At 43.5% G+C, this 26,645-nt stretch overlaps 1 protein-coding gene across 2 annotated transcripts in view; it reads right to left on the bottom strand.

Moving 5' to 3' along the window:
- Positions 1–26,645, bottom strand: part of MCPH1 (microcephalin 1) — a 527,088-nt gene that overhangs the window by 714 nt on the left and 499,729 nt on the right. For both annotated transcript variants that reach the window (XM_077487779.1, XM_077487778.1), the window contains exon 13: positions 26,221–26,458. In XM_077487779.1, coding sequence (XP_077343905.1) covers positions 26,221–26,458 — 238 coding nt within the window. The remainder of the gene's footprint in view (positions 1–26,220; positions 26,459–26,645) is intronic.

The following is a 26,645-nucleotide window of genomic DNA, read 5'->3' as shown; positions in this document are numbered from 1 at the left end:
ATCCTTATATCCCCATCAGAGTAAACTTCAGCTATCCACTGTTAATGTTATGCATGTTCTGCAAAATGAAATGTAATATTTCCTCTACTCTGTTTAGTATATGGAAGCTTCATATCAGTATTATGATGTCTACAAATTTTACAGGGAAAATGTAAATCTGAACATTCCTTAAGACAACTGAATTTTATCTTCTGTGTCCTCTTCTTTCTTGTCGGATTTTCTATGATCTCAGTCTTTTGACACTATAAAGGAATTGATGTATTTGGCTTATCTTCTGGTACATTTCGTTTTGCACATCTGCATAAGAACACCAGGATTTATAGACAAATAAAATGCATCATTAATACGATAAATTCACAAACCACAGAATCATCTCAAGGAGTTATATAAAAGAATATGAAACGTATGGTTATGCGAGTGATAAAGATCAGTGTACCCATAATTCCTTGCAATGTATTACATCGACTTGACCAACAAACTAAAGTCAAACTCCAGCCAACACCTTTTTAAGCAGTTCCAGCAAACATTTTTTTCTTTTTGGGTTAAAAGAAGTATGTGTTTGTTTTCCTATTCATACTTACCTAGGTGGATGCAGCATCATACCGATACTGCAGCTGTCCCCTGTCGTCTCTGCATTGAAAAGAGAGCCGATGGCTCAGTTCTCACAGATACCAGAGAGGAGAGCTGCTGACTGTAAGTCAGCAGCTCTCCTCTCTGCTTCTCCACGCTCATTGGAGTGCTGAGCTGTGTAAAGGCGGGGATCGCCCATCTCAGCGACTCACTGAGACTGGCATCAAGCTAGCTGGCAGATCCAGACTTGGGAAGTTGGGATGACGTTCTGCCTTGACCGATGGCAGTGTCGACAGCGGAGAGCGGACTTTAGACTGCTCTCCACTGAAAACGGGTCACAGGAGTGCAAAACGAATTGCACTCCTATGACTCAGAGGAGAAGTCCAGCCTAAAACACTCAGGTTAGGCCTCTCCTTTAAAGATTTTATATTTTTAAATAAATTAATAAAAGCTGATCATTGTCTCAACACTCTGACACTGTTGCTGGACAGCTTGGTCGGTTAAATAACAAACTTACTGGCCAAATATATGGGTGAAAATTAAGGAAAAAAGCTGGTTGTTGGCTCCTTTTACTAACTCTATGAAGTCACTCCAGAGATTGTGGTCCCTATTTAGTGAAGCGCACCGACATTCACAGTCGGCACAGAATGGCAAAAGATGCAGGGCACTTGAAAGCCATCCACCTCCCTGCCCATGTGTTTGTGACTTGACACACTATTGTCTATCATTGAATGTGATACCAGTCGAAAATCAATGAAAAATCTGTGTGTGGGCAATTGGAGAGGGAATCACAAGTACCCTTTAAAACATTTAGTGCCTACAGGCAGAACAGATAAAACAGAAAGGCAACCAGGGAAAAAAAACACTCCTGCTTGGACCCTAAATCAATGTAGACAAACTATTTCTAATTAATTCAAATTCAAGCAATCTTCAATAATACAGTATGTTAAGCAATAGTAATGCCATTTTCCATAATAGGAATGCATACCAATTAGCACAACAACGTTGCTGTCAATGCTCAGCAATATTAGTAACAGTATTAGTAACAATATTAGTAACAGAAATAACTGATTGTAATATATTAACTTATGCATAATACGTCTATTATTATGTCTGCTGAAGCATATTGCAGCAGCTGTAATCATAGGTGTAACCAGTACATGGCGTTTCAAAGTATGCAGCTAAATATTTGCTAAAGATATAGAAAATGTGAGTAACTAAAGACTTAAATAAGAAAAAAGGATATTTACACAGGTGGCATAGGTGAAGAAAAGGTCTTAAGGGTCCATTTATAAAGCAGGCAGGGCTGACTCTACCATAAGGCAGCTTAAGCAGGTACCTTAGGGCATAAGGCATGTTAAAATCTGAATCTCCAGTCACTTGCTGGGCATTTGGATTTTTACAGTGCTGCAGACATGTATTTTTGAACACACTCCTGGCCACTATAGCGACCAGAAGTGTGTGTACTTTAGTAAAGCCGACTGTTAGTAAATGTGTGTTAGTAAAAGTGATACTAGCGGCTGTGAAGCCACCTATCATTTTCATGACCACCGTGATGTGCTGCCTTTCCCCCCTCGCCATTTTCCCACCTGTGGGCCCAGTGCTGTCAGGGCAGGAAATTGCTGGAAAGGGCAGCGGGAGCTCAGCAGTCCTCCGTCAAAATTCTGAAAACAAATTTTATGTCCAATATTTAGCCAATGGACCAATTCATTTTTGGAATTTCAGAATTTTGTTTTGTATTTTTGGCCTATTCAGAATAGCATTAAAAATGATAAAACCATGTGTGTGCCCCCCCCCCCCCAAATCCATACCAGGCCCTTCACATTTGGTATGGAATTTAAGGAGAACACCAATTTTTTTTATTAAATAGCGTGTGGTCCCCCACAAAATCCATACCAGACCCTTATCTGAGCATGCAGCCTGGCAGGCCTAGAAAGGGGGATAGGGCGACGACAAGTGAGTGCCCTCCCTTGAACCATACCAGCCAACATGCCCTTAACATGGGGAGGTGCATTGAGGCAGGGGGTCTGCGGGCAGGGGAGATCCTGGCCCCCCTTATGTGAATGTGTACAGGGCACATAGTACCCCTACTCATTCCTCAAAAAGTGCTGAGAGTTACCGTATTTATCGGCGTATAACACGCACTTTTTCCCCCTTAAAATCAGGGGAAAATCACGGGTGCGGTTATACGCCGATACTCCGCGATTTCCACACAATTTTTTGGGCTCTGGGCTAAAAAGCCGCCCAGAGCCCTTCTCTCGGCTTTCGGTCACTCTCGGACCTTCTCAGTGGAAGGTCCGAGAGCGGCCGAAAGCTGCCGAGGTCCGAGAGCGGCCGAAAGCCTCCGAGAGCGGCCGAAAGCCTCAGAGAAGGGCCGAGGCGGCCGAAAGCCGCCGAGAAGGTCCGAGAGCGACCAAAAGCCGCCAAGAACTTCCGAGTGCCGCCGAGATACACGGGACATCTCGGCGGCGCCATTTTTAAAAACATAAGCGGACAATGCACTAAGACGGACAAGCTGCATGTCAAGGCTGCAATGACGACAGGCTGCATGACAAGGCTGCAATGAGGACAGGCTGCATGACAAGGCTGCAATAAGGACAGGCTGCATGACAAGGCTGCAAATGACGCTGACGAGGGTTCAGATGGACACTGATAAGGCTGCATTGATGGGCATTTAAATGTAAGTTTTTTTTCCTTAAATTTCCTCCTAAAAGTTTTTTCCACAAAATTCCCTCCTAAACTTGGGGTGCGTGTTATACGCCGGCGCGTGTTATACGCCGATAAATACGGTAATTAAAAATGCCAACCTGAATAGAGAAAAACTGCTCACCGAACGCAACTGTTCCCGTTCATGGACACAGCCGAATGACAGGTAAACATTGGGGTGGGGGTCAACTGGTTATGTCACTGGTTAACTCCCACCCTGATGTTTACCTGTCATTCGACTGTGTCCCTGAATGGGAACAGTCACGTTCAGTGTTTTTAATTCGTTCACAAACGACAAACATGTGGGAAGTGGTTACCCGGTGATGTCACTGGGTGATCCCACCCCATGACGACACTCGCCTAATGAGAGTTAGACATGGGGGGCAGGGTCACCCGTTTATATCACCGGGTAACCCCGAAATATATTTACCTGTAATTTGGTGTTCCTGGATGGGAACAGTCATGTTTGGCGGGCAGCATTTTTTCTTCTTTCCGTTTGGGTCTGCATTTTTATGTTTTTATTAAAGGACTGTTTTTGTGTTTTGGTTAAGGGACTATTTTTTGGATGAATGAGTATACCACACATACTCATTCACAGGGGGGCTGGGACCTGGGGCCCCCTTGTTAAAATCCCCCCCTGCACCCTTGCCCAGTGGGGAAGAGGCCCTTGTCCCTATCACCCCCCTGCCCCAAAGCACCCCCTGTGTTTAAGGCATGTGGCCTGTTATGGTTGGGGGGGCGCTCACTCTCCCCCCCTTTCCTAGCCTGCATGCTCGGGTAAGGGTCTGGTATGGATTTTGGGGGGAGGGAGAACCTACCAGACCTGGAGGGCATAGAAAGGATAGGGAGAGACCCCCACTCTGTTTTTCTTTCTGAGTTTTTCACCGGCATGCTTTTGTTTACACGTTAGCTGTCAGTGGGGAAACCTAACAGCTAATGAGTCATGGTTGTTAGAAACGGGGCGACTGGCTTTCCAGCTCGCTCCTTACTAACCAGCTATTCTTCACACAGAAATCGAATTAGTCGATCATTTTTTGACCGATCTAAATTCAAATCGTTCCAAAAATTTTGACTTTGTTAGACAATAAACAAAATGAAACTAAATAAATTCCAAAAGAAATCAAGAAAACAAAATTAGTAACATAACTAATCTATCCGAAACGTAACAAAACACATTTTTTCATTTTGCACATGTCTAGCTAATAGGTCAAAACAAGTTTTCCATTTGGTGTGCTTATTTCTATAATTATACATAAAGAGATTTTGATATCAGGTCACACACCTGAAATACAAAGTAGACATTTGATTTCAGAAACATACATTCATGCTGGTTGTTTTGGGTAGTCCACAAGCATTAAAAATGTATAACTAGAATTAATAGTAGGGCTATTTGTTCACTGTGGCTTAGGGAGTAGGTCAGTATGGCAACTTGCATTTTCAGAAAGAGAACAGCAGTGGCAGCCCTGGCATTTCCATCAAGGCAGTTTTCATTCAAGGATTTGTTTTAAAGACTCTAGAAGAGTACAAAATTCATATTACTTTTGATTGCTGTCAGTTTGGTTGCTGCAGCCAGTTTAGGGCTATGATAAATGAAATAATGATCATGCCAACATCTGCTTAATTTTTGCCAATAATGGTTATTTCCCAAAGTCAACTATAGCTTTCTCATGCTATCTAATTTTTTAATACAAAAACCTACATGAACTGTTCTCACTGCTAGAAATGACCTCTATAACTAAGGTCATTACTAGTAGTATTCCAGTGTCATTGCTGCATTTCATGTGGCAGATGGTCTTTGAATGCCTCTCATTCTTTTAAATCATCACTTCTCTAGTATCGGTGATTCTCTGACCATTTCAGTCTATCAGCATGTGCTTGTGCCAGATTCTCATTACTGTTCAGCTTCACTTTACTAATTCCCATCCCATCTCATTTGTAATGGAACACTGTGACCTGCTTTAAAGGAAAGTTGTTCTTAGTCACCACACTGTCAAGGCCTCAAAAGCACATGGGCATATACATTTATGCTCCAAATATACAGGATTCTTGCTGCCAGAAAAATGCCTCTAATGTTGTATATGTATGTGCGTTTATGTTTGTATGGCGATGAACGAAAATATATTCTACTGGTCAGAATATCAATCACTTCAATACTGGCCACTCACTGCTAGAAATGACCTCTATAACTAAGGTCATTACTAGTAGTATTCCAGTGTCCAGTGCCCTTCCTGCCCATACCAATTTTCAGCTTTCAAAGCTGTCGCAATTGCGTGGTTATGCAGCGCTCTACCCATTTACCCATATCATTTTGTTCCCACAAATAGAGCTTTCTTTTGGTGGTATTTGATCACCACTGTTTTTTTTTTTTGCTAAACAAATAAAAAAAAAAGACCGAAAATTTGGAAAAAAAAACGTTTTTTGTTATAAAATTTTGTAAATAAGTAATTACAGCACTGGCAGGCTTTACTGCTGGGCACTGATTGGCAACTACAATGGGCATTGAGTGGCACCTCTAAAGTTCATACCTAGTGATCCAGGGTGGCATCCCTGGTGGCCCTGGGTGTGGGTATCCATGGTCAGCATCCCTGGTGGTCCTGGGTGGGCATCGTCGGGGGGCTGCGCTGGTAATCAATCAGCGCAGCCCCCCCCGTTAGGAGAGCAGCCGATATACGTGATAGAGGAAAAGCCAATATATGGCTTTTCCTGTTTACACAGTGATCAGCTGATCACGTATTAAAGAGCCTCTGTCAGAGGCTCTTTACCCAGATTGGAGATGCGTTGTGTCAGACAAACCACATTAACGATCGCCACACTACGGGCCCCCCCCGCAGGCGTCCAGAGTTATCCTGATCTACGCCATATGACGTCTGGGCAGGATAACAGAACCACTTTACGCATTTCATATTTCTATATAGCGGGTGGGAAGTGGTTAAAGTGATTGAAAAGCTTTTTTTGTATTAATGTGACAAAAATTTGACAAGTACGCGCTCCCACTTCCTGTGGATTTCGCCACAGCTAACTCACCCGGAAGTTCCACCCTGGCCGCAACCAGCCCATTGAGAAAGCTCAGCACAATTCACGCATGTGCAGTAGGAAACCGCCTGTGAAGCCTGGCCGTTTCCCTTACCCAAGATGGTGGGTAAGCCCCGAGAGTTGTGTGTGGGGGGGGGGGGGGGGCTGTAGCTCCACTTTAAATTAATTTGGCTATTGGAATACATTTATGTTCATGCACTTGCATTTATACGCATACAGGCATGAATTATGCTCTTAGGCTCCTCTCTGAACAAGGAGCATTATAAATTGGTTGGTAGGCTTTTCTTTAATATTTTCAATGTGGTAGAGCATCCTGGGAGTAATTTGTTTCCATTATTCAGTATGTGCCTAGTAAATCTTAACAGTAATACAAACTTAGAAATCTCCCTTTGGTTAGAGTTTCCATCACTTAAGACACAACAAAGTGAGAGGAGAGCTCTACAAAACCCCTCTTAGATAGCTGCCTCTAGGAACAATGTACCCACCAGGTAGATTTCTCCTCTATTTGCATTGTCATGGCATCTTTAAAACGGAAATCACAAACTGCATTCTTTTCACGTCTCAAGCATCGCACTACAACAGTCTTTAGCCCAGGTTCACACTGAGGTGCGGGAATGAAGCCATGCGCGTTCAGCTGAACTCGCACAATTTCACTCCCGCATGTCAGTCCCGATTTCTGAGGCGCTTTCACAGACATCTGTATGGATTTCTGCACAGATGTCAATGTAAACCGCACCCCGAAATTGCAAAAAGTAGTACAGAAATAACTTTTTGAAATCGGTGCGGCGCCGCAAATGCAGAATCGCAACGATTAGGACGATGCCCTTGCTGGCAATTGCCGCCGATTTGACATGACAAATTGTACTAATGTGATCAACGAGCCACATTAAGCCATGTGGCTTAATCATACGTTTGCATAGGTTTTTATTTTTTTATTTATTTTTTGTTATTACATATAAAAGGCCTCATGCACACTGAAGCATAAAAAAAATTATGCTTTTACAGTGTCGCTACACACGTAGGCACTTACAGGCTGGAAAAAAAATAAAAAATCACTAGGAGGTGCATTCATGAGAATGACAGGGTTTCCCAAGAGAAGGGGAATAAACTATTGCTTTTATGGGGAAATTTGATTCAACTCCTTTATAAGATTGTGTATGTACTGTTTATAATATATGTTACTATAATAAGATGTGTGGGATTGTCATAAGTCTAAACAGAGACAGTGGTCCACAGATTTCCTTTAGTGATATTTATCGTCATACAGCCCATTTTGAATACAGCAGGATCATCTTGTTACGCCAGCTAATTGTGGGAGAAAGCAATAGCAGCTTATATGTCAAGAAGTGTTAGTAACGCAAGCTAGCTGTAAAATGTCAAATGAAAAAAATAACAGTTCAGAAATGTTACTTAAATCCTAACTGAACTCTTAATATAAATTAGTCACATACATTCCAGGTGCATAAAAACAAAAAGGTGAGCAAAATCTTACAGTAAGTTTTAATTAAGGCAACCATGTATTTTGTCAGCATGTTGCAGACTAGGAACCTTGGCCTTTGAGGGGAAGCAACACCCCCTGTTGGGTCAGAGGCAGAGCTCTTCAATCAGCAGAGACCATCAGCTCTGCTTATTGCAGAGCTTTAGGTCTTACTCAGTTCTACCCCAAAGACAGCAAGGGATCCATTCTGCAGCTGCTGACAGGGACTTGTCTACTCAGACTGCATCTGATTGAGAAACCAACATTTAGTGCTTTAAACAATCAAAATGTCATTTAGTTTAGGGCTTACATCTACCTAGCTAGGGCCTGTGTTAATGGCATCAATTTTATGTTGGTTTCAAACACTTCTGAGATAATTTATAATTAATTGACATGTGCATTTGACAAGCCCTTAACTTCATTCTCACCTGCATTTGACCTGCTTTAATGTGTAAGTTCACCTTTTTAGAAAAAATATAAGGTGAACTAACACTGTACACCCTTCTCCACCCCCTGGTCCATGCTGTACTTACCTCCGTGGGTCAGCTGTCAGTGCCCATGCAACCAGTATAGCAGTCCAGGGATTTGAAATCTCTACTCTTCCCCCTTCTTCCTGCAGGGCTTCCAAAGTAGATTATCTATTCAGATTGCTCTGATCTGTCCCAGAAGTGTTGCAGAAAAATTGGGAGAAGGGTGGGATTTCAAATCCTTTGACCGCTACACCAGCTGTATGGCCACTGACAGCTCATCACCCAGAGAGCCAAGTACAGCAGGGACGAGGATGGGGGGAGGTGCTGTGGGGTAGGGCTATGGGTTACAAGGCTGAATGGTAATAATTCACCTTTTCATTAGCAGGTATTAAAATACCATAGGTACGCATGAGAAAGCAAAACCCATGAACAACAATGAAGTGAACAAAAGCCCATCAACACAGGCACTGTTAATAATCATGGCCCATCTGGTGCTTTAAAACTTTTCTACCCATCATTTAGCCACGCCTCTTACTAAGGACATTCCAGAGTCATGACCTCAAAGTATTATGGCCATATTGAATATTTATAGTCCCATGGATAAATGCAAATAAAGCAAGAACTGATAAATTATACAAAAATACAAGTTTTGAATTTTAAAAGGTAAAATGTTGTTTAAACGGGTGAAAATTAATTGCAAAAGGTTGGAGTAAAATGGCAGGAGCCAGTAATTAGTGGGCACTATTGGAGTCAACTGCCTTGGAAGCAACTAGATCATACAGCAGACAAATCAGTAAACACTAAAGGAAGAAAAACATCATTATGGTTCACTACAGAGGTAAGTTAGATAGTAAAGTAGCTGATAGAGAAGTGTAATGTAGTGCTACTTCTGAAGGAGTCACTTGGTAATTTGGGTTCTCTATTCTGCACCTTGACTCAGGGAACCTCCTCAGCCTGTCTGGCACACCTGGGTGAAAGAAACTGAACGCACTTATAAGAACAAAATTGTGGACCTTTAACTCGACTGAATTTGTTTTAGAAAACAAACACAAGACTATTTAGACTCAATATATTAGTAGGGGCTAGAGCAAATGGTGGTTTGATCATAAATGAGCACACAGAAGGTAGGCTCATACACAGTCTGTTAGTATAATCAAAATTTAGTATAGAGTTCTACATCACTAGAGTGGAATTAACTTGTGAATCAGCAATACACAGTGCATATAAGGATATGGTGAAATGTCCCAGAGGAGGTACCTCTTAGCATTGGTAATAAGTAAAGATCTATGTATAGCAGCTGTAGAGGGACAGTCTTTAGTCCCAATTCTTAAGCCAGTTAGCGTTGGGGCCAAATTGCTCTATTGGTGCATATGAGAATTATCACGTACCTTACAGTGGAGCCCGAGATGATGAGGGTGGCCTCTAGCACAATTCCTGTCCAAGCACACCTGGTAGTGAAGACAGGGACTGCTAGGGCAATGGAAGGGTGCTGGCTCCTGGCAGCTGTGGGAGCAAGCTGAAGCTTGAAGACACAGGAGCCCTTCCAGTGGTGGCATGAAATGTGGTCACAAGTCTTGCTCAGCAGCAGCCAGGCAGGTAGGTGCAGAATCAGGATCAGTTGCAAGATTGGGAACAGGCAGGAGTCGGTAAAGTGCTGGTGGTGGGGTATCAAATCAGGAGATGGAGCCGTAGTCACAAGTCCAAGCTGGGATCCGTAATATAAGAGCAAGAGGCAGATAAGCAGGCAGGGATGATGCGAGAGAGTAGTCAGAGGAAGCTGGGTTTAGGAACAAGGTCAGCAGATATGAATAAGAGATGGGAACACAGGGAGCGCCAGAATTCATGGATGTGTGGGTGTGCACATGCTTGCATTGGATGTGCAATTGCGCATGCCCATTCCAATCCTTGCTCATCTTGGTCTGTGGCTCCTCACATGCGCATTAGCTGAACAGGGATTGGCAGCTGCTGCATAGGAATGAGCACTTGCTGCACAAGTTCTCTGACATTGTCCCCTCCTTAAGGGCAGCCTCCAGATGCCCATTTGAGCCATATTTTCAGGGTGAGCACAATGAAAAGCCCGTAAAAGTCTCTGAGCATGAAGGTTTGCTTCCGGCTCCCAGGAATTCTCTTCAGGCCAAATCCTTTCCACTTAATTAGGTATTGAATTTGACAATGTTGTTTCCTGCAATCCAGGACAGCCTTACCTTGAATTTTTTTCCCCCATCATGGCTTCTGCAGGTCCCACCTCACGATCAGGAAAAGGATTAAAAACATCAGGCTTTTGTAATGAAACATGAGACACGGGATGAATTATGAATGAATATGGAAGTTCCAGTTCATAGGTTACTGAATTAATTTTCCTTTTAACTGGGAATGGCCCCACATATCAAGGCCCCAGTTTTCTAGAGGGACATTCACTTTTGAGAGCCATACACGATCACCAGGTCTTAAATACAGTTGTCTCCTCCTTTTCTTATCAAAGTACTTTTTATTATTATTATTATTATACAGGATTTGATTATCTTCCTACCCTTGGAAATGGTTTCTCTTAGTATCTGGTCGTTAGTGTTAAAGAAGTTCAACTTGTTCTGGATAGCTGATAAAGGGGAATCCGGTATCAACATAGGCAAAAAAAAAAAGAGGGGTGAAAACCATAGTTGGAAAAGAAGGATGACTGATCTGTGGCAGAATAGGTAGGATTGTTAAATGCAAATTCCGCCAATGGCAACAGTGAAGCCCAATCCTCCTGGGTAAAAGAAGAAAAACAGCGTAAATACTGTTCCAAAGTCTGATTTGTACGTTCAGTCTGCCCATTGGTCTGTGGATGGTAGGCTGAGGAAAAGTTGAGTTTGATACCCAGTGCTTCACGTAGTGCTTTCCAGAATTTTGACGTGAACTGTACTCCACGATCTGAAACAATGTCACTGGGAATTCCGTGTAGCCTTACAATTTCTTTTACAAAAACCCTGGTTGTTTCCGCTGCTGAAGGGGTCCCTTTCATGGAAATAAAATGTGCCATCTTGGAACGACGATAGACCACCACAAAGATAGAGAAAAACCCCTCAGAAGGCGGAAGCTCAACAATGAAGTCCATTGCAATTATATCCCATGGCTTCCCAGGAACGGGTAGTGGTCTTAGCAATCCCCAGGCCTTGTTCTTGCTGCTTTTGTTTTTGATGCAAATCAAGAAGGAATTTAAATATTTTCCGCAATCGTTTGCCAGGTTTAGCCACCAGAAATGTCTTTGGACTAAGTCCACAGTCTTTTATCCCCCAAAATGACCTGCCAAAGGATAGTCATGACAGACCTGCAAGATAGCAGTGCACAAGTTCTGGAGGTACACTGATCTTATTTTCATGCCAGTAAAGTCTATCTTTTTCTTGGAGACTTGTGCCTTGGGGCAAGGAAACTCTCATACACTGGACGGACCTGTGATATCAGATCAGATTGAATTAACAGAAAATTCCCAGCTTGCAGGATAGTGTCTGGTTGAAATAAAGCTTCCATTTCAGTGAGCATGTGAGATAAGGCATTGGGTTTTACGTTCTTAGATCCTGGCCAGTAAGTAATGTGGAAATTCAAGCGTGAAAAAAAAAAAAAGAGCCCATCTTGCTTGTCTAGGTCTGAGACTTTTAGCAGTTATGAGATATTCTAAGTTTTTGTGATCTGTGAAGATCAATATTGGATGTGCTGCTCCTTCCAAGAGGTAACGCCATTCTTCAAAAGCTGATTTTATTGCCAAGATTTCTCGATCCCCCACATTATAATTTTTCTCTGATGGACATAGTATCTTCGAAAAGAATGCCAAAGGTCCTTGACGCTGGGACAGGATGGCCCCCACAGCATTTTCTGACGCATCTACCTCTATAACATATGGTGGAGCAGGATCAGGATGTTTCAGGCCAGGAGCAGAGATAAACAATCCCTTTAGTTTATCAAATGCGGCTTGAGCTGCATCAGTCCATTGGAAGCGACTTTGCTTCTTTGTGAGTTGGGTAATGGGTGTTATGATGCCGGAGAAATCCTTAATAAATTTCCTGTAAAAATTAGAGAAACCGACAAAACGCACGCCTTTATCTGTTGGGGTGGTCAAGACAGTATAGCTGAAACCTTTTGAGGGTCCATTGCCATACCCCTGGTTTATATCACCAGACCCAGAAAATGAATGGTCTGAATTCACATTTCTCAGCCTTTGCGTATAGTCCATTCTGTCTCACATAGCTATGGTGTAATTCCAGGGAAACTGAGAATATGAGGATGTCATCCAGATAGACAATCACAAATAAGTCCAAGAAGTCTCTGAAAAAGTAATCGACAAGATGTTGGAAAGTTTTCGGAAGGTTGTTTTCCACTTGTTCCCCTCACGGATCCTGACCAAGTTGTATGCACCTCATAAATCAAATTTTGTGAATACCTTTGCAGAACGAAGTCTCTGAAATAGCTCTGGGAATAAAGGAAGAGGATAATTTTTTTTAATCGTAATTCTATTCAATTCTTTGTAGTCCACACATGGACAGAGGGAATGGTCTTTCTATTCCTGCGCTAACTGGAGAAGTGGAAGGTCGGATGAACCCCTTCCTAAGATTCTCATCAACATACTCTTTAAGGACCAGAAGTTCAGGCTCAGAAAGTGGGAAAATCCTTCCAAATGGAATCTCTGCCCCTGGTAACAGTTCAATGGGGCAGTCATAAGCCCGATGAGGAGGGAGAATCTCTGCATTTTGTTTGTCAAACACGTCCATTAAGTCACTGTATACTGATGGAACGAGTGCTTGCAATTCTGATACAGGATTTAAGCAGCCAATAACTGGAGCCGCATGGCGCAAAGTCTTGAGACAGTTCTGTAAACAGTAAGACTGGAAGATCACCCTACCAGTAGTCCAGTTAATTTGGGGGCTAAACATAGCAGTTCTTGGTGGTCTGGTAAGATGTTGGCAAGCAAGGGCTGCGTCTCATGGGTGATGGGTCAAGATTTAATATTTGATCCATCAGCTAGCTATATAGAAAGTCTCTGTTTGGGTTGCAGCGGGATGTTATGCTGCTGGGCGAAGGCATGGTCGATGAAGCAACTACAGGCACCGGAATCAATTATAGCTTGAGCCCAGAGTGCTCCTTCTGGAAGCTGTAGTGAGACAGGAACAGCAAAGTGAGCACATCTTGTCACGGTCAAGGGACAGGAAACATAAGAAGAATAAGACTTACAGGCTTTGTTAGAGCAAGTGCTAGCGTAGTGACCGGCTCCTCCACAGTACGGACAGAGTTTATTCTGACGACAACGCAACTTTCCTCTGGTGACAGCGGTGGATGAAGCAGGCCTAGTATATTGGTTGAGGAACTTCAGTAGTGGCAGGAGGTAGTGAAGGAGCAGAAACAGGTGGATTAGCAGTTACTTTTGGTAACATCCACATGGGATGAAACTGCCCTGTTCTCTCAGGTCTTCGCTCTCTCAGACGACGATCAATCTGAATAGATAACTAAATAAGCCTTTCCCAGGAGCTGGGTACCCCAACTCAAGCCATTTCATCTTTTAGTGAATGTAAAGGTCCCAGGCAGACCTGGTACCGAAGTGTGGCATCATTCCATTGTATATAAGAAATCCACCGCTTAAAGTCTGTTACATAAACCTCTACTGGTCTTCGACCCTGCTGGAGAGTGTGTAAGCTGGATTCAAATGTTGCTGTTTGTTGTGGATCGTCATATAGTTTAGCCATTTCATCCAGAAAGGAGTTCATATTCAGAAGAGGACTGGCTTGTTCAAGTAGTGGGCCCAGGTTTGAGGCTCCACCTGGAGTAGCGAGACGATGAACCCCACTTTAGTGCTTTCCAGCGAGAAGGTTCGTGGTTGCAGCAGGAAGTATAATTGACGGGCATTTCTGATGGCATGAAACTTGCTGCAATCTCCTGCAAACTTCTCAGGTGTAGGAACTTGGGGCTCCTGGGGTGGAAACCCTACTGTGGGTGCTTGTGCTGTGGCTGCTTGAGCAGGGGTTGTGGGTGATGTGGCTGTCTGGTGCGTTGATGTGGATGGAGATAGAGACTCCACTCTTTGCTCCAGTTGATGGTAGCAGTCTTGCAGGCCTTGGACTGCTTGAGTAAGGGCAGCCATCTGCTGAGAAAGTGCTTCCAAGGGTGACACCCCCCCTTTGGGCTCCATATGGCTGGATTGTACTGTCACATACCTTACAGGAGAGCCAGAGATGAGAGTGGCCTCGTACACACTTCCTGTCCAAGCACCCCTGGTATTGTAGACAGGGACTGCTAGGGCAATGGAAGGGTGTAGGCGCCTGGCAGCTGTGGGAGCGAGCTGAAGCTTGAAGACACAGGAGCCCTTCCAGTGGTGGGGTGGAATCTGGTCACAAGTCTTGTTCAGCAAGAGTCGGAGATGGTGCCGTAGTTATAAGCCCAAGCCAGCATCAGTAATATAAGCAAGAGGCAGATAAGTGGGCAGGGATGATCCAAGAGAGTAGTTAGAGGAAGCCAGGTTCAGGAACAAGGTCAGCAGATATGAATAAGAGTCAGGAACACAGGAACCAAGCTGAAGGTAATCCAGCACTGAAGCCAGGCAGACACTCTGTTTCAATAGGCCGTCGTGCTCTAGAATCCATGGATGCGTGCACATGCCCATTCCAATCCGTGCTCGTCTTGGCTGTGGCTCCGCACATGCGCATTAGCGGGATTGGCAGCTGCTGCGTAGGAATGAGCACTTGCTGCACGAGTTCTCTGACAAGAATAGTCCAAGCCAGGCCTGCAGGCAGCAATAAGGCTACTAGATTGCTGTATGGTCAGTTCCTAAAGGGCTCATTCTTTCCAGCAGCAGTTCACCAGTCCCTACGATATTACGGCTCACCATCAGGTCACACACCACGATTAGTCCATACTCTGCTCTGCACCTACGTTAATCTGTCTGATGGCACCACCGTTAAACAAAGCACTTCAGATCCTGCTCAGGCTGCTTATATACAGCAGTTATGGTGCACACTGGACAGTGATGTGCACTCTTTGGTCCCCCTCACTGCAAGAAGAAGCTGTACCCTCTACAGTCTAAGAAAGTGAATCTCTTTCCCATGTTCCTGGCAATCTTTTTAAGAAATGCAGTTTAAAAGATCTTTATTACAATAGAGTCTCTCCTATGCACTACAGGTCCCACAGTTAAGTGCTACTTACCTCAGTCTATTGAACTCTTCATGCTCAGCAGCTCCCTCCTCCCACTGATACAGCTGTAACCAGTTCAGCGCTGCAGGGCAGCAGTTACAGAGAGCATCTCTGGTTAATGTTTCTTTCACTCTCCTTTCTTAGCCAAAACACCTGGCTACAGTAAGAAAACAGACAAGAGAAGGCAACATCCATTTTTAATGCCGCCAAAGTACATACAGTAACTCACAAAACTGAGTACACCCCTCACATTTTTGTAAATATTTTATTATATCTTTTCATGTGACAACACTGAAGAAATAAAACTTTGCTACAAAGTAGTGAGTGTACAGCTTGTATAACAGTGTCAATTTGCTGTCCCCTCAAAATAACTCAACACACAGCCATGTCTAAACCACCGGCAACAAAAGTGAGTAAACCCCTAAGCGAAAATGTCCAAATTGGGCCCAATTAGCCATTTTCCCTCTCTGGTGTCATGTGACTAGTTAGTGTTACAAGGTCTCAGGTGTGAGTGGAGACAGGTGTGTTACATTTGGTGTTATCGCTCTCACTCTCTCATACTGGTCACTGGAAGTTCAACATGGCACCTCATGGCAAATAACTCTCTGAGGATCTTAAAAAAAGAATTGTTGCTCTACATAAAGATGGCCTAGGCTATAAGAAGATTGCCAAGACCCTGAAACTGAGCTGCAGCACGGTGGCTAAGACCATACATTGGTTTAACAGAACAGGTTCCATTTAGAACAGGCCTTGCCATGGACATACGAGTGCTGCCAGCATTGCTGCAGGAGGTTGAAGGGGTGGGGGGTCAGCCCGTCAGTGCTCAGACCATACGCTACACACTGCATCAAATTGGTCTGCATGGCCGTCATCCCAGAAGGAAGCCTCTTCTAAAGATGATGCACAAGAAAGCCTGCAGTTTGCTGAAGACAAGCAGACTAAGGACATGGATTACTGGAACCATGTCCTATGGTCTGATGAGACCAAGATAAACTTATTTTGTTCAAGTAGTGTCAAGCATGTGTGGCAGAAACCAGGTGAGAACAAAGACAAGTGTGTCTTGCCTACAATCAAGCATGGTGGTGGGAGTGTCATGGTCTGGGGCTGCATGAGTGTTGCCGTCACTGGAGGGCTACAGTTCATTGAGGGAACCATGAATGCCAACATGTACTTTGACATACTGAAGCAGAGCATGATCCCCTCCCTTTGGAGACTGGGCCGCAGGGCAGTATTCCAACATGATAATGATCTCAAACACACCTCCAAGACGACCGTTGCCTTGCTAAAAAAGCTGAGGGTAAAGTTCATGGACCGGCCAAAGCATGTCTCCAGAGCTAAACCCTATTGAGCATCTGTGGGCATCCTCAAATGGAATATGGAGGGGAGCAAAGTCTCAAACATCCACCAGCTCCGTGATGTCATCATGGAGGAGTGGAAGAAGACTCCAGTGGCAACCTGTGAAGCTCTGGTGAACTCCATGCCCAAGAGGTTTAAGGCAGTACTGGAAAATAATGGTGGCCACACAAAATATTGACACTTTGGGCCCAATTTTGACATTTTCACTTTTGTTGCCAGTGGTTTAGACATTAATGGCTGTGTGTTGAGTTATTTTGAGGGGACAGCAAATTTACAAATGTATACTCACTACTTTACACTGTAGCAAAGTGTTATTTCTTCAGTGTTTTAACATGAAAAGATATAATAAAATATTTATTATTATTATATAATAAAATATTTACAAAAAATGTAAGAGGTGTGCTCACTTTTGTGAGATACTGTAAAGAGGAGGGATTGGCTAATCCTAAAGAAAAGCTAGAAAATCTTTTTTAGCTACATCAGTGACGTTAGAAAAAATACCATGAGATCATAAAAATGAAAACTGGGCACAATACTCACTGTATATATCAAAGGGGCCTTTTAAAAAAAAAAAAAAAAAAAAAAACGATTTTCTGTTTTTAGGTCATACAGGAACAATCCAGTTTGCTAGATAACAAATATCCAGCTCACATAAGGACCTGGTAATAATGGCCAATGCTGGTTAAGCTCAAAAACGTAATCCATGGATATTCATAATATAACATAAAATCTAGGAACCCAGGATCTATCGATATTCAGGTGAGCAGGTAAACTCAGTTAAGAGGAATCACACCAAAACAATCTTCCCTATGATTTGCCGATGACATGAGTTCTTCCATCAGTTTGATTTCATTATTCTTAGTGAACCATAGACTGATGGGGGGAGCCACAGTTTGTTTCCAAAATAATAATCAAATGCTTTCAGTAGAGAAAGCGTATAGCTCTTCAACGACATATAAGTTAAATGGAGCAGAAATGCAGCAGCGACATCTGGCATTTGAACATCTGTTAATTTTTATATTCAGTGTTTAACTTGTGTCCAGAAGTTGTTGAGACCTGCACAGGACCAGAAAACATGCACCATGGAACCCTCCTCTTCCAGTCATCTCCAACACAATGAGGAACTTTGTGAGAATAATTTATTTAAGGTTGTGGGAACTCGGTCTGGCATCTTATATGCGGTCTCTTGGATTTTACATGATACGGGTGACCTATAGATCATTTGTATTATTCTATCCTTTTGTTGATCAGTGAAGGAAGTGTGTAGGTCTTGTTTCCATTTAGCCAGGTATTTTTGAAGTGGGGGTGTTAGTATGCAGTAAGACTGTAAAAGGCCAAGTGGAATCACCTCCTTTTTTTCAAGCCCTGTAGAGGTTGGGAGAGAGATCACTTTTCCCTCATTGTGAGTCAAGTAGTAACATAATTGCATCTCTTTCCATGAATGAAGAGGGGGCTCAAACAGTTTAAATTTCTGACAATGATCGCTATTGCCTCTCACTCCAGAAATGTCATATGTGAAATTGTCCCTCCTGAAAGTTAGAAAGGACTTGTCTTGTAGTCCCAGGGAGCTAATTACTGGGGTCAGACCTGAGGGAGCCAAGTCAGACAAGGTTAATTGTTTATTAATCCTGATCAGTGTTAATGTTACCTCATCATATGTATAACCATCCAACAATGGGGGTAAGTCTTAGTGGAGCCACGGAAGACCTCTCAACAAACAGTCCGGGAATTGTTCTGATTGTACCCACCATTTACCAGACTTAGGGTTGTGCAAATTTAAAATCAGAGCCATATGCACCACTCTGTTATATCTGTACACATCTGGTACACGTATGCCACCCAAAGATTTAGGTCTGGTCAAAAGTTGTTGATGAATCCTGTGAGCTCTAGCAGATCAAAGGAATCTCCTAAACTCACTCTTGATTTGTTTAAGAAATGATTCTTGGATTCATATTGGAAGGGTGTGGACGAGGTACAGAAGCCAGGTAAGCACATTCATCTTGAGTGCACTGTTCATCCCAAACCAGGAAAGCAAGCTTGTGTACCAACTAGTTAGGTCCCGTTTACCTGAGCTAAAAACAGGGGCACACAAAAAACATCTCCAATGGCAGGTGTAAGAAAGATTCCTAAGTATTTGAGGCACTTCAGGGTCCGCCAACCTAAATGAACATTTAGACCCTTTTCACACTGCCGACGTTTTTCAGGCGCTACAACGCTAAAAATAGCGCCTGTATAGGGCTTTCACACTGGAGCGGTGCTCTGGCAGGGCGTCAGAAAAAGTCCTGCCACCAGCTTCTTTGGAGTGGTGAACTCACCATTCCTCCACTGCTGCTCCCCATTGAAATTAGTGGGGCAGCGCTGCAATACCAGTGGTGTTTTGCGGGCAGATGTAGCCTCTTTTCAGCCGCTAGCAGGGGTTAAATCTGCCCCACTAGCGGCCGAATAGCTCCGTTAAAAATAGCGCCCCTTTACCACTGACGCCCGGGGCGGCTTGGTGTGAAAGGGCTTTTATGGTTTCAGATTTTTGCAGGTTTGTTTTAAAATTGGAGACCATACTATCAAGCCCCATACACAATATCAGATTTTCTGCTGATTTTTGTCTTCAAATTTACCAAAACCATGTAGTGCAAGTACCTGCCTGATTGAATACAAATTGAAACTCCTAATGTTTGACCTCACATTATATGGTTTTGGCAAATCTGAAGGAAAAAAATCTGCAGAAAATCTGACAGTGTATATGGGGGCTTAAAGAGGAAGTAAACCCTCCTGTAAAAATAAAAACACACCCTGCAAGATAAAGGCATAATGAGCTAGTATGCATAGCATACTAGCTCATTATGAATTACTTACCCGAGAACGAATACCCGCAGCCATCCTAATCTCCCTCTCAGGCCACCGACATGTCCCCTGGGGCTTGCTTCCAGGTAACACGGCTCTGGCGCTGCGATTGGCCGGAGCCACGATGACTTCACTCATGCGCGCGGGAGCCGTCGCGAACAGCACAGTGCAACTGAAGCAACGGCACGTACTGCCATTGCTTCAGTTGGCTTAAGTGCGCATGTGCCGCATGACGTCCACACATGCAAATATAGGGATATCTCCTAAACTGTACAGGTTTAGGAGATATCCAGTGCAGCTACAGGCAAGTCTAATTATAGGCATGCCTGTAGTTTAAAGTGGTTGTAAAGGGTTTACAACCACTTTAAGTTTAAATTTCTGTCAGTAAACTAGGAAGAGAGAAGGGCTGAGTGATAAAATAAAATAAACAACCATCGGCATACACTGCCACTTTATGCTCCTCTGATTTTGTATGGTTCTGATCTGGCACAAGAGGTATTCTAGAGATAATATAAAAATAAGTGGGGACAACGGGCATCCCTGCCTGGAAAGCTCAAGAGGTTCAGACAGAGAACTGTTTATTTAAGTTGTTGCCATTGGGCAAGAGTATATAGCTTCTATCTATTTGAGAAAATTCTCACCCAGGCCAGGAAATTCAATTACTGCCTTCATGAAGGCCCAATCCACTCAATCAATAGCCTTCTTGGCATTAGCCAAGAACAACATGATGGGTATTTCCTAAATGCCCAGTGGATAGCATTTATGGCTCTAGTACTGTTGTCCCTTGCCTCTCTTTGTGGAACAATAAGGGGGACCTTGTTGTAAAAAAATAATTTAAAGAATTACTTGATTACTTAGAGAGGGCATGTCCTAACTGTGGAGGACATGTGACTCCTCAGCTCAGTGTCCACCGCAGCTTTTCAGCAGCATATAAGGGAGATTTCAACCTCTGTGAGCTCCTACAATGCCACAGCATCGGCGGATCTCCTCCCAGCCACTGAGGGCCGATCACTCCCAGCAGGGACAGCAGAAGGCAATCTTTTCCGGAACCCGCTGGACAGGGAATGGGAACACCAAGACGGCGTTGGAGCAGGAGGCCTTGCACCACCACATGACCCAGCTCCCACAGGTTGCAACATCCCCGATAACGCCCCTGAGGTCGTTGAGTGACACTGCCCATCCAGCCTCCCCAGGCTCCACATGACATGGGCTTCAACATGGTAGATCTCCTAGGGGATGGGGATATCAAGCGCCATATTTGGTCTCTCCCTACCCAAGAGGAACTGGAGCGGTTTGGTAATAGTGTAGAGAAACAGGACATTACACAGATCAAATTTGATACCACACAGCTGGGGAACAGGTTAGATACACTAGAGCAGAGATTTGATGAGGTACTTCCCACGGTTTCTTTACTTCAGGACAGATGTGCAGCACTGGATCAGAAAATTGAGACTTTGCCATGTTAGTTGGATGATTTTGAAAACCGCAGCCAGCAAGCAAATATCCGCATCCGCGGCCTGCCAGAAGCCAGGGCTCCTAGAGATATCATCCCTACTCTGGTCGGTATATTCAGGGAGATACTGGAGTTGCCCGACACTGTTCCTATTGAAATTAATTGGGCCCATAGGGCACTCAGACTTCCCTCTGAAGATGAGGACAATCTTAGAGATATTTTTTTCAAATTAGATAAATACACTCTTAAAGACAGCATTGTGCAAAAAATGCACAGAAAACCATATTTTGATTTTAAGGGGGTGGGCCTCACCTACCACCAGGAGTTTCCCTTTAACCTGCAGGTGACCAAGGATGACCAGCAGGTTACACTGCGCACCAAACATGACTTTCTGCACTTTCTGTCCGTGCATGAATTGCATCCAGTTAATTTCCTGGATTGGAGAGGATCGTTGGACATCCCCACTATCCCGCTCCCTCAACCCTGGCTGCCCACCAGACACAAAGGTCGTAATAGGTGTCTTCAGCATCTGGCATCTGGTTCCTCCCCTGGCCCATCTACTCCCCAAGACTGACGGACCATATCCATGCAGCCTTTTCTCCTTGTTCTGAGGTGCTACTAACTCCCAATGAGAACTTCTTCCTCTCGTGAGAACATCTCAGCCCATGTCCATCTGGGCCTGTTCATAATGGTGTGTAAGGCTGGACACGGCAGGCCAGGCTCAAGTTTGACTTAACATTATGTTGGCACTGTTTATGTTAAATGTGCCCTAGACTTGTTGTTCTGGCCTTAGAATGGAGCCCTTGGGCAATTTATAATAGCCTCCCCTCTTTAATGGCATCCAGGTAGATGCCCGCTTCATCTCTTTCATGCCATACCTATATGGGTGTAGATCCCTGTTATCCCCCTGTAATCCCCCACTATTGGCCACAGTTAGGTAGGACTTTTCATCATGGACTAAGACAGCTTTTACTTGGTTGGGGAGGGTAAACAAAAAATGAATATCCTTCCAAGGGTCTTCAGATGCCCGTGGTTGTCAGACAGCACTTGTCCCTTAACGACTTACACTCAGAGTTTGGGATCACATTAATCCATTGCTGGACCTGGCCCCTTCTGTGTCCCCATTGGAGGGGGTTCCTCCGAGAGAACAAATTGCCTTCTTTGGACCGTGGGTGGATGATGGCAACGCCAGTTGTGGTAAGCTCATGGAGAATAGTAAGCTGTTGGCCTTCGAGACTTTGAAGGCCCGACATGGCAGTTTCCCTATGGACTTCTGGAGATAGACAACTCCACCACTTTTTTGAGGTACATAGCTGTTCTATTAGAGATGTAGCCTCTCTTACACCTTTTGAATGTCTCTTATAGCTGGAGAGCCTATACCTTATATGGCTTCCGACCTATATCAGCTGCTACTTCTACTGCCAAGCCTGAATATATCTGGGCTTGAGAATGAGACTTAGGGCTTGATGTCTCCATGGCTATGCTGACTTACCTGTAACAGCTTACCCATTCTAGCTCCCTTGACTCCAAAAAGCAAGAGACAAAATTATAAGATTCTTTTAAGCTGGTACTGGGTGCCAGCTGACCTGTTGCGAATATATTCCCCTACCGCTGACCTATGCTGGAGAGGTTTCGGCCATTGAGGTATGCTACTACATCTGTGGTGGGAAAGCACTGTGATAGTAAACTTTTGGGTTAATATCAAAGCTAAGATAAAGGACATCATCGGCTTAGATATCCCCCTATCCCTGGTTCACTTTCTCTTCCATATCCCTTTTTATTTACTGATTAGTCAGTAAAAGAGAAGCATTTTGCCTAACCTTTTGAATGCTGCCAAACAATTGCTCCCAATTTATTGGAACCATGCGCATATTCCTAGCCAGGAAGAGTAGATACGCAAGGTGAATGAGATCAGGGATGCGGAGGACTGAATAGCAATTTGCAAAGGTACCCACAAACACTTCAACAGCATCTGGGCATTATGGCTGGGCCACGTTTCCGATTCATTGCAAGTTTCTTCTAGTTTGGACTTGGCTTTGTTGGAATTGGCAGAAACCTCCATTAGAGAGTGTATTCAGTTCCAGCAGCAGTAAGATAAAAATGACCATCTCCTATTCCCCCCCCCACCTTTCCCCCTTTTTTTGCTGCTACTTCCCCTATTGCACAGTGGTAGAATTTGTGTGAGCGACTGTGCTAATTGCAAGAATCAAGGTACGTGCCTGCTCTTCTTTCTCCTCTCTTTTTTCTTAAAGTGTTAACAATGTTTTCTTCTTTCTGATGTTTGGTTTTATATAATATTTAGAAGTGCACTAGACATACAAACCTCAAAATACAAAATGTCTTGCAACCGTAGGTGAGGTCACCTATTGGTTAACCCAGCACTTTTACTGTCTTTTCTAGCCCAGGATTGGCTTTTGGGCCTACCTGTTAAGACTTCTTTATGTTTTGGTCAGTATATATGTCCTATGGACTGCTCCTATCTCCTTTCAAGGCAATCTTTAACATCATATTGTTATATAGTCGTTTTTTCTTTTTTCTGTACTCTCATATATTGTACATGTCCTTAAGATACTATATTTTTACTTTTCTGTAAATATTTGATGTCACATGTTATTTTGTCTTTTTTTTTAAAGAATTACTTGGTTCAGTCTAACAAAAACAATTTGGGGGATAATATTTCTGGGGACAGAGGTAGTGGAGGAACTGACGTGGTTAAAGCTTAATCTCTTCACATTGACATAACATACATATATGCAGCCTCAATGGATTGGGCTTTTTTCCATGGGGCCATATATATGCATATCTGTCTTTGTGCTGGGAGCGCCCCACATCTCAGGGTCTCAGCGGCAGCTCGAGGTCCCGAACTAATGACCAGGACCTAGAGCTCCCGATTCTGGGTCACTTGATTGCTATTATAGCCTCTGATTGGCTATCACATTGATCAGTCACTGTGAAGCCCATCCCTGTGTTTCTCTCTATGAATGGAGGGGAGAGATAAATTGTATCCCTCTCTTCCTTGCAGAGAGGAAAAAAGACATGGCAACCGCTGGTCATGCGCATTGGGTCCCCCGCTGTATGGCGGGCGTGCACCCGCTAGGGCTCCTTACAGGAGCCACCGTATACCTATGGCGATTTGTGGGAACAAGCCGACCTGCCGCCGTAAAATGTTATACGGCGGTTGGTTGGCAAGTGGTTAAGCACATTTGCCACCAAGTACAGCCTCAAGTATTTTTGAGTATGATACTACAAGCTTGGCACACCTATTGTTGGGCAGTTTCTCCCATTCTTCTATGCAGGACCTATCAAGTTCCTTCAGGTTGGATAGGGAGCGTTAGTGCACAGACATTTTCAGATCTCTCCAGAGATGTTCAATCGGGTTCAAGTCTGGGCTCTGGCTGGGCCACTCAAAGACATTCACAGAGTGGTCCCATAGCCACTCCTTTGTTATCTTGGCTGCGTGCTCAGGGTCGCTGTCCTGTTGGAAGATGAACCTTTGCCCAAGTCTGAGGTCTAGAACGCTCTGAAGCAGGTTTTCATCAAGGATGTCTCTGTACATTGCTGCATTCATCTTTCCCTCGATCCTGACTAGTCTCCCAGTTCCTGACGCTGAAAAACATCCCCACAGCATGATGCTGCCACCACCATGCTTCCCTGTAGGGATGGTTTTGGCTAGGTGATGAGCAGTGCCTGGTTTCCTCCAGACATGATGCTTGCCATTCAGGCTAAAGAGTATAATCTTTGTTTCATTAGACCAGAGAATTTTGTTTCTCATGGTCTGAGTCCTTCAGGTGCCTTTTGGCAACCTCCAGGAGGGCTTTAATGTGCCTTATACTGAGGAATGACTTCTGTCTGGACACTTTACCATACAGGCCTGATCGGTGTAGTTCTGCAGAGATGGTTGTTCTTCTGTAAAGTTCTCCTCTCTCCACAGAGAAATGCTTGAGCTCTGTCAGAGTGACCATCGGGTTCTTGGTCACCTCCCTAAGGACTTTCTCCCCCGATTGCTCAGTTTGTTTGGGTGGTGCGCACTAGAAAAAGTCCTGGTGGTTCCAAACTTCTTCCATTTACGGGTGATGGAGGCCACTGTGCTCATTGGGACATTCAATGCTGCAGAATTGTTTCTGTACCCTTCCACAGATCCAATCCAGTTTCAGAGGGCTACAGATGATTCCCTGCACTTCATGGCTTGATTTGTGATCTGACATACACTGTTAACTGTGGGACCTTTTACAGACAGGTGTATACCTTTCCAAATCATGTCCACTCAACTATATTTACCACAGGTGGACTCCAATCAAATTGTAGAAACATCTCAAGGATGATCAGTGGAAACAGGAAGCACCTGAGATTTTGAATGTGATTTCAAAGGCTGTGAATACTTATGTACATGTTATTTTTTTCATTTTTTATTTTTAATAATTATGCAAATATTTCAAACAAAATTCTTTCACATTGTCATTATGGAGTATTGTTTGTATGGGCAAAATATTTGGGGGTACTTATTTCAAATGACTGCAAAATAATTTAACAGTATGGCCAGGCAGTGGGAAAAACAGAAATAATACTGGTATGTAAAACTAGAGGGATCACAAACAGGAGGAAATGGACTCCCGATTCCTCTATATAGATAATCTTCTTAGACCTCTTTTAGAAAACTGTGTCCAGTTCTGGAAACCTCACTTACAAAAACAATCTACAGTCTAATGCCTCACACTAGTAAGGGGGAGCTTGGTGATCCAGCATAAAATTCTCACAAAGGAATGTATACTGAAAAACAATGGCAGAGTGCATCTAAGAGGTAGGTAAACCAACAATTTAAATCAGTGTATGCAGCTTGTATGTGTCATATACTGAAGAGGGAACAATGTATGCATTGAAACATGTTGAGTTTTATTGACCTTGGAAAATATTTTACTAAAATAGTAGTTGATGCTTGGAATACACTTCTAGCAGCGGTAGTGAGTCAATCAACAGTAAGGCGGTTCAAGCATGTTTGGGACGAAAGAATCTAAAAAGGAGTTTTGAAAAATGGGACAGACTTGATGGACCACTTGTTCTCTCTCTGCCATCACTCTTATATAGTCCTAAAAATGACTGTTTTAAATGAAAAGGCAGTTTTCCTATATGTACATGTTTACATTTTGAAAAAAAAAAAAATCTCTTACCAAAGAGCCATTTTTCAGAAACATTAATCATGTCTGCAGGCTTTTTCCCCATAAATGCTCCAATACAGATCTTGGCCTGGCGTAGTGTTTTGCACACTTTTCCTCCACAAAGCTGCACCACTTCAGAGAGCTTGTCAGTTGGAGGATCACTGCTTGGAGATATAAACAGGGGTGGCATGCTGGACAAGAAATCCTGATAATATTCTCCTCCTGATAGATGGCGTTGTAATCTGCAAATCTGTAAGAAAAAGGCAAACATTTGAACACATTGTAATCAGACACTTCTCTATTAAAGGAAAAAAACATTGCTTCATGTTTTCTGTTATAGGATTGCAAATCATAAAATAGAAATGCCATACAAAAATACTATTCTAATTGAAAAACTTCAGTACGACTTCCAGGTACCTCCAGATTTTGGGGGCAGA

This window comes from Lithobates pipiens, unplaced genomic scaffold (genome assembly GCF_037356315.1).
Source record: "Lithobates pipiens isolate NorthernLeopardFrog02 unplaced genomic scaffold, aLitPip1_a1.2 Scaffold_18, whole genome shotgun sequence".
Taxonomy (NCBI): Eukaryota; Metazoa; Chordata; class Amphibia; order Anura; family Ranidae; genus Lithobates; species Lithobates pipiens.
Note: the sequence above shows the minus strand (reverse complement) of the source record. Positions and strands in the feature narration are given on the sequence as shown.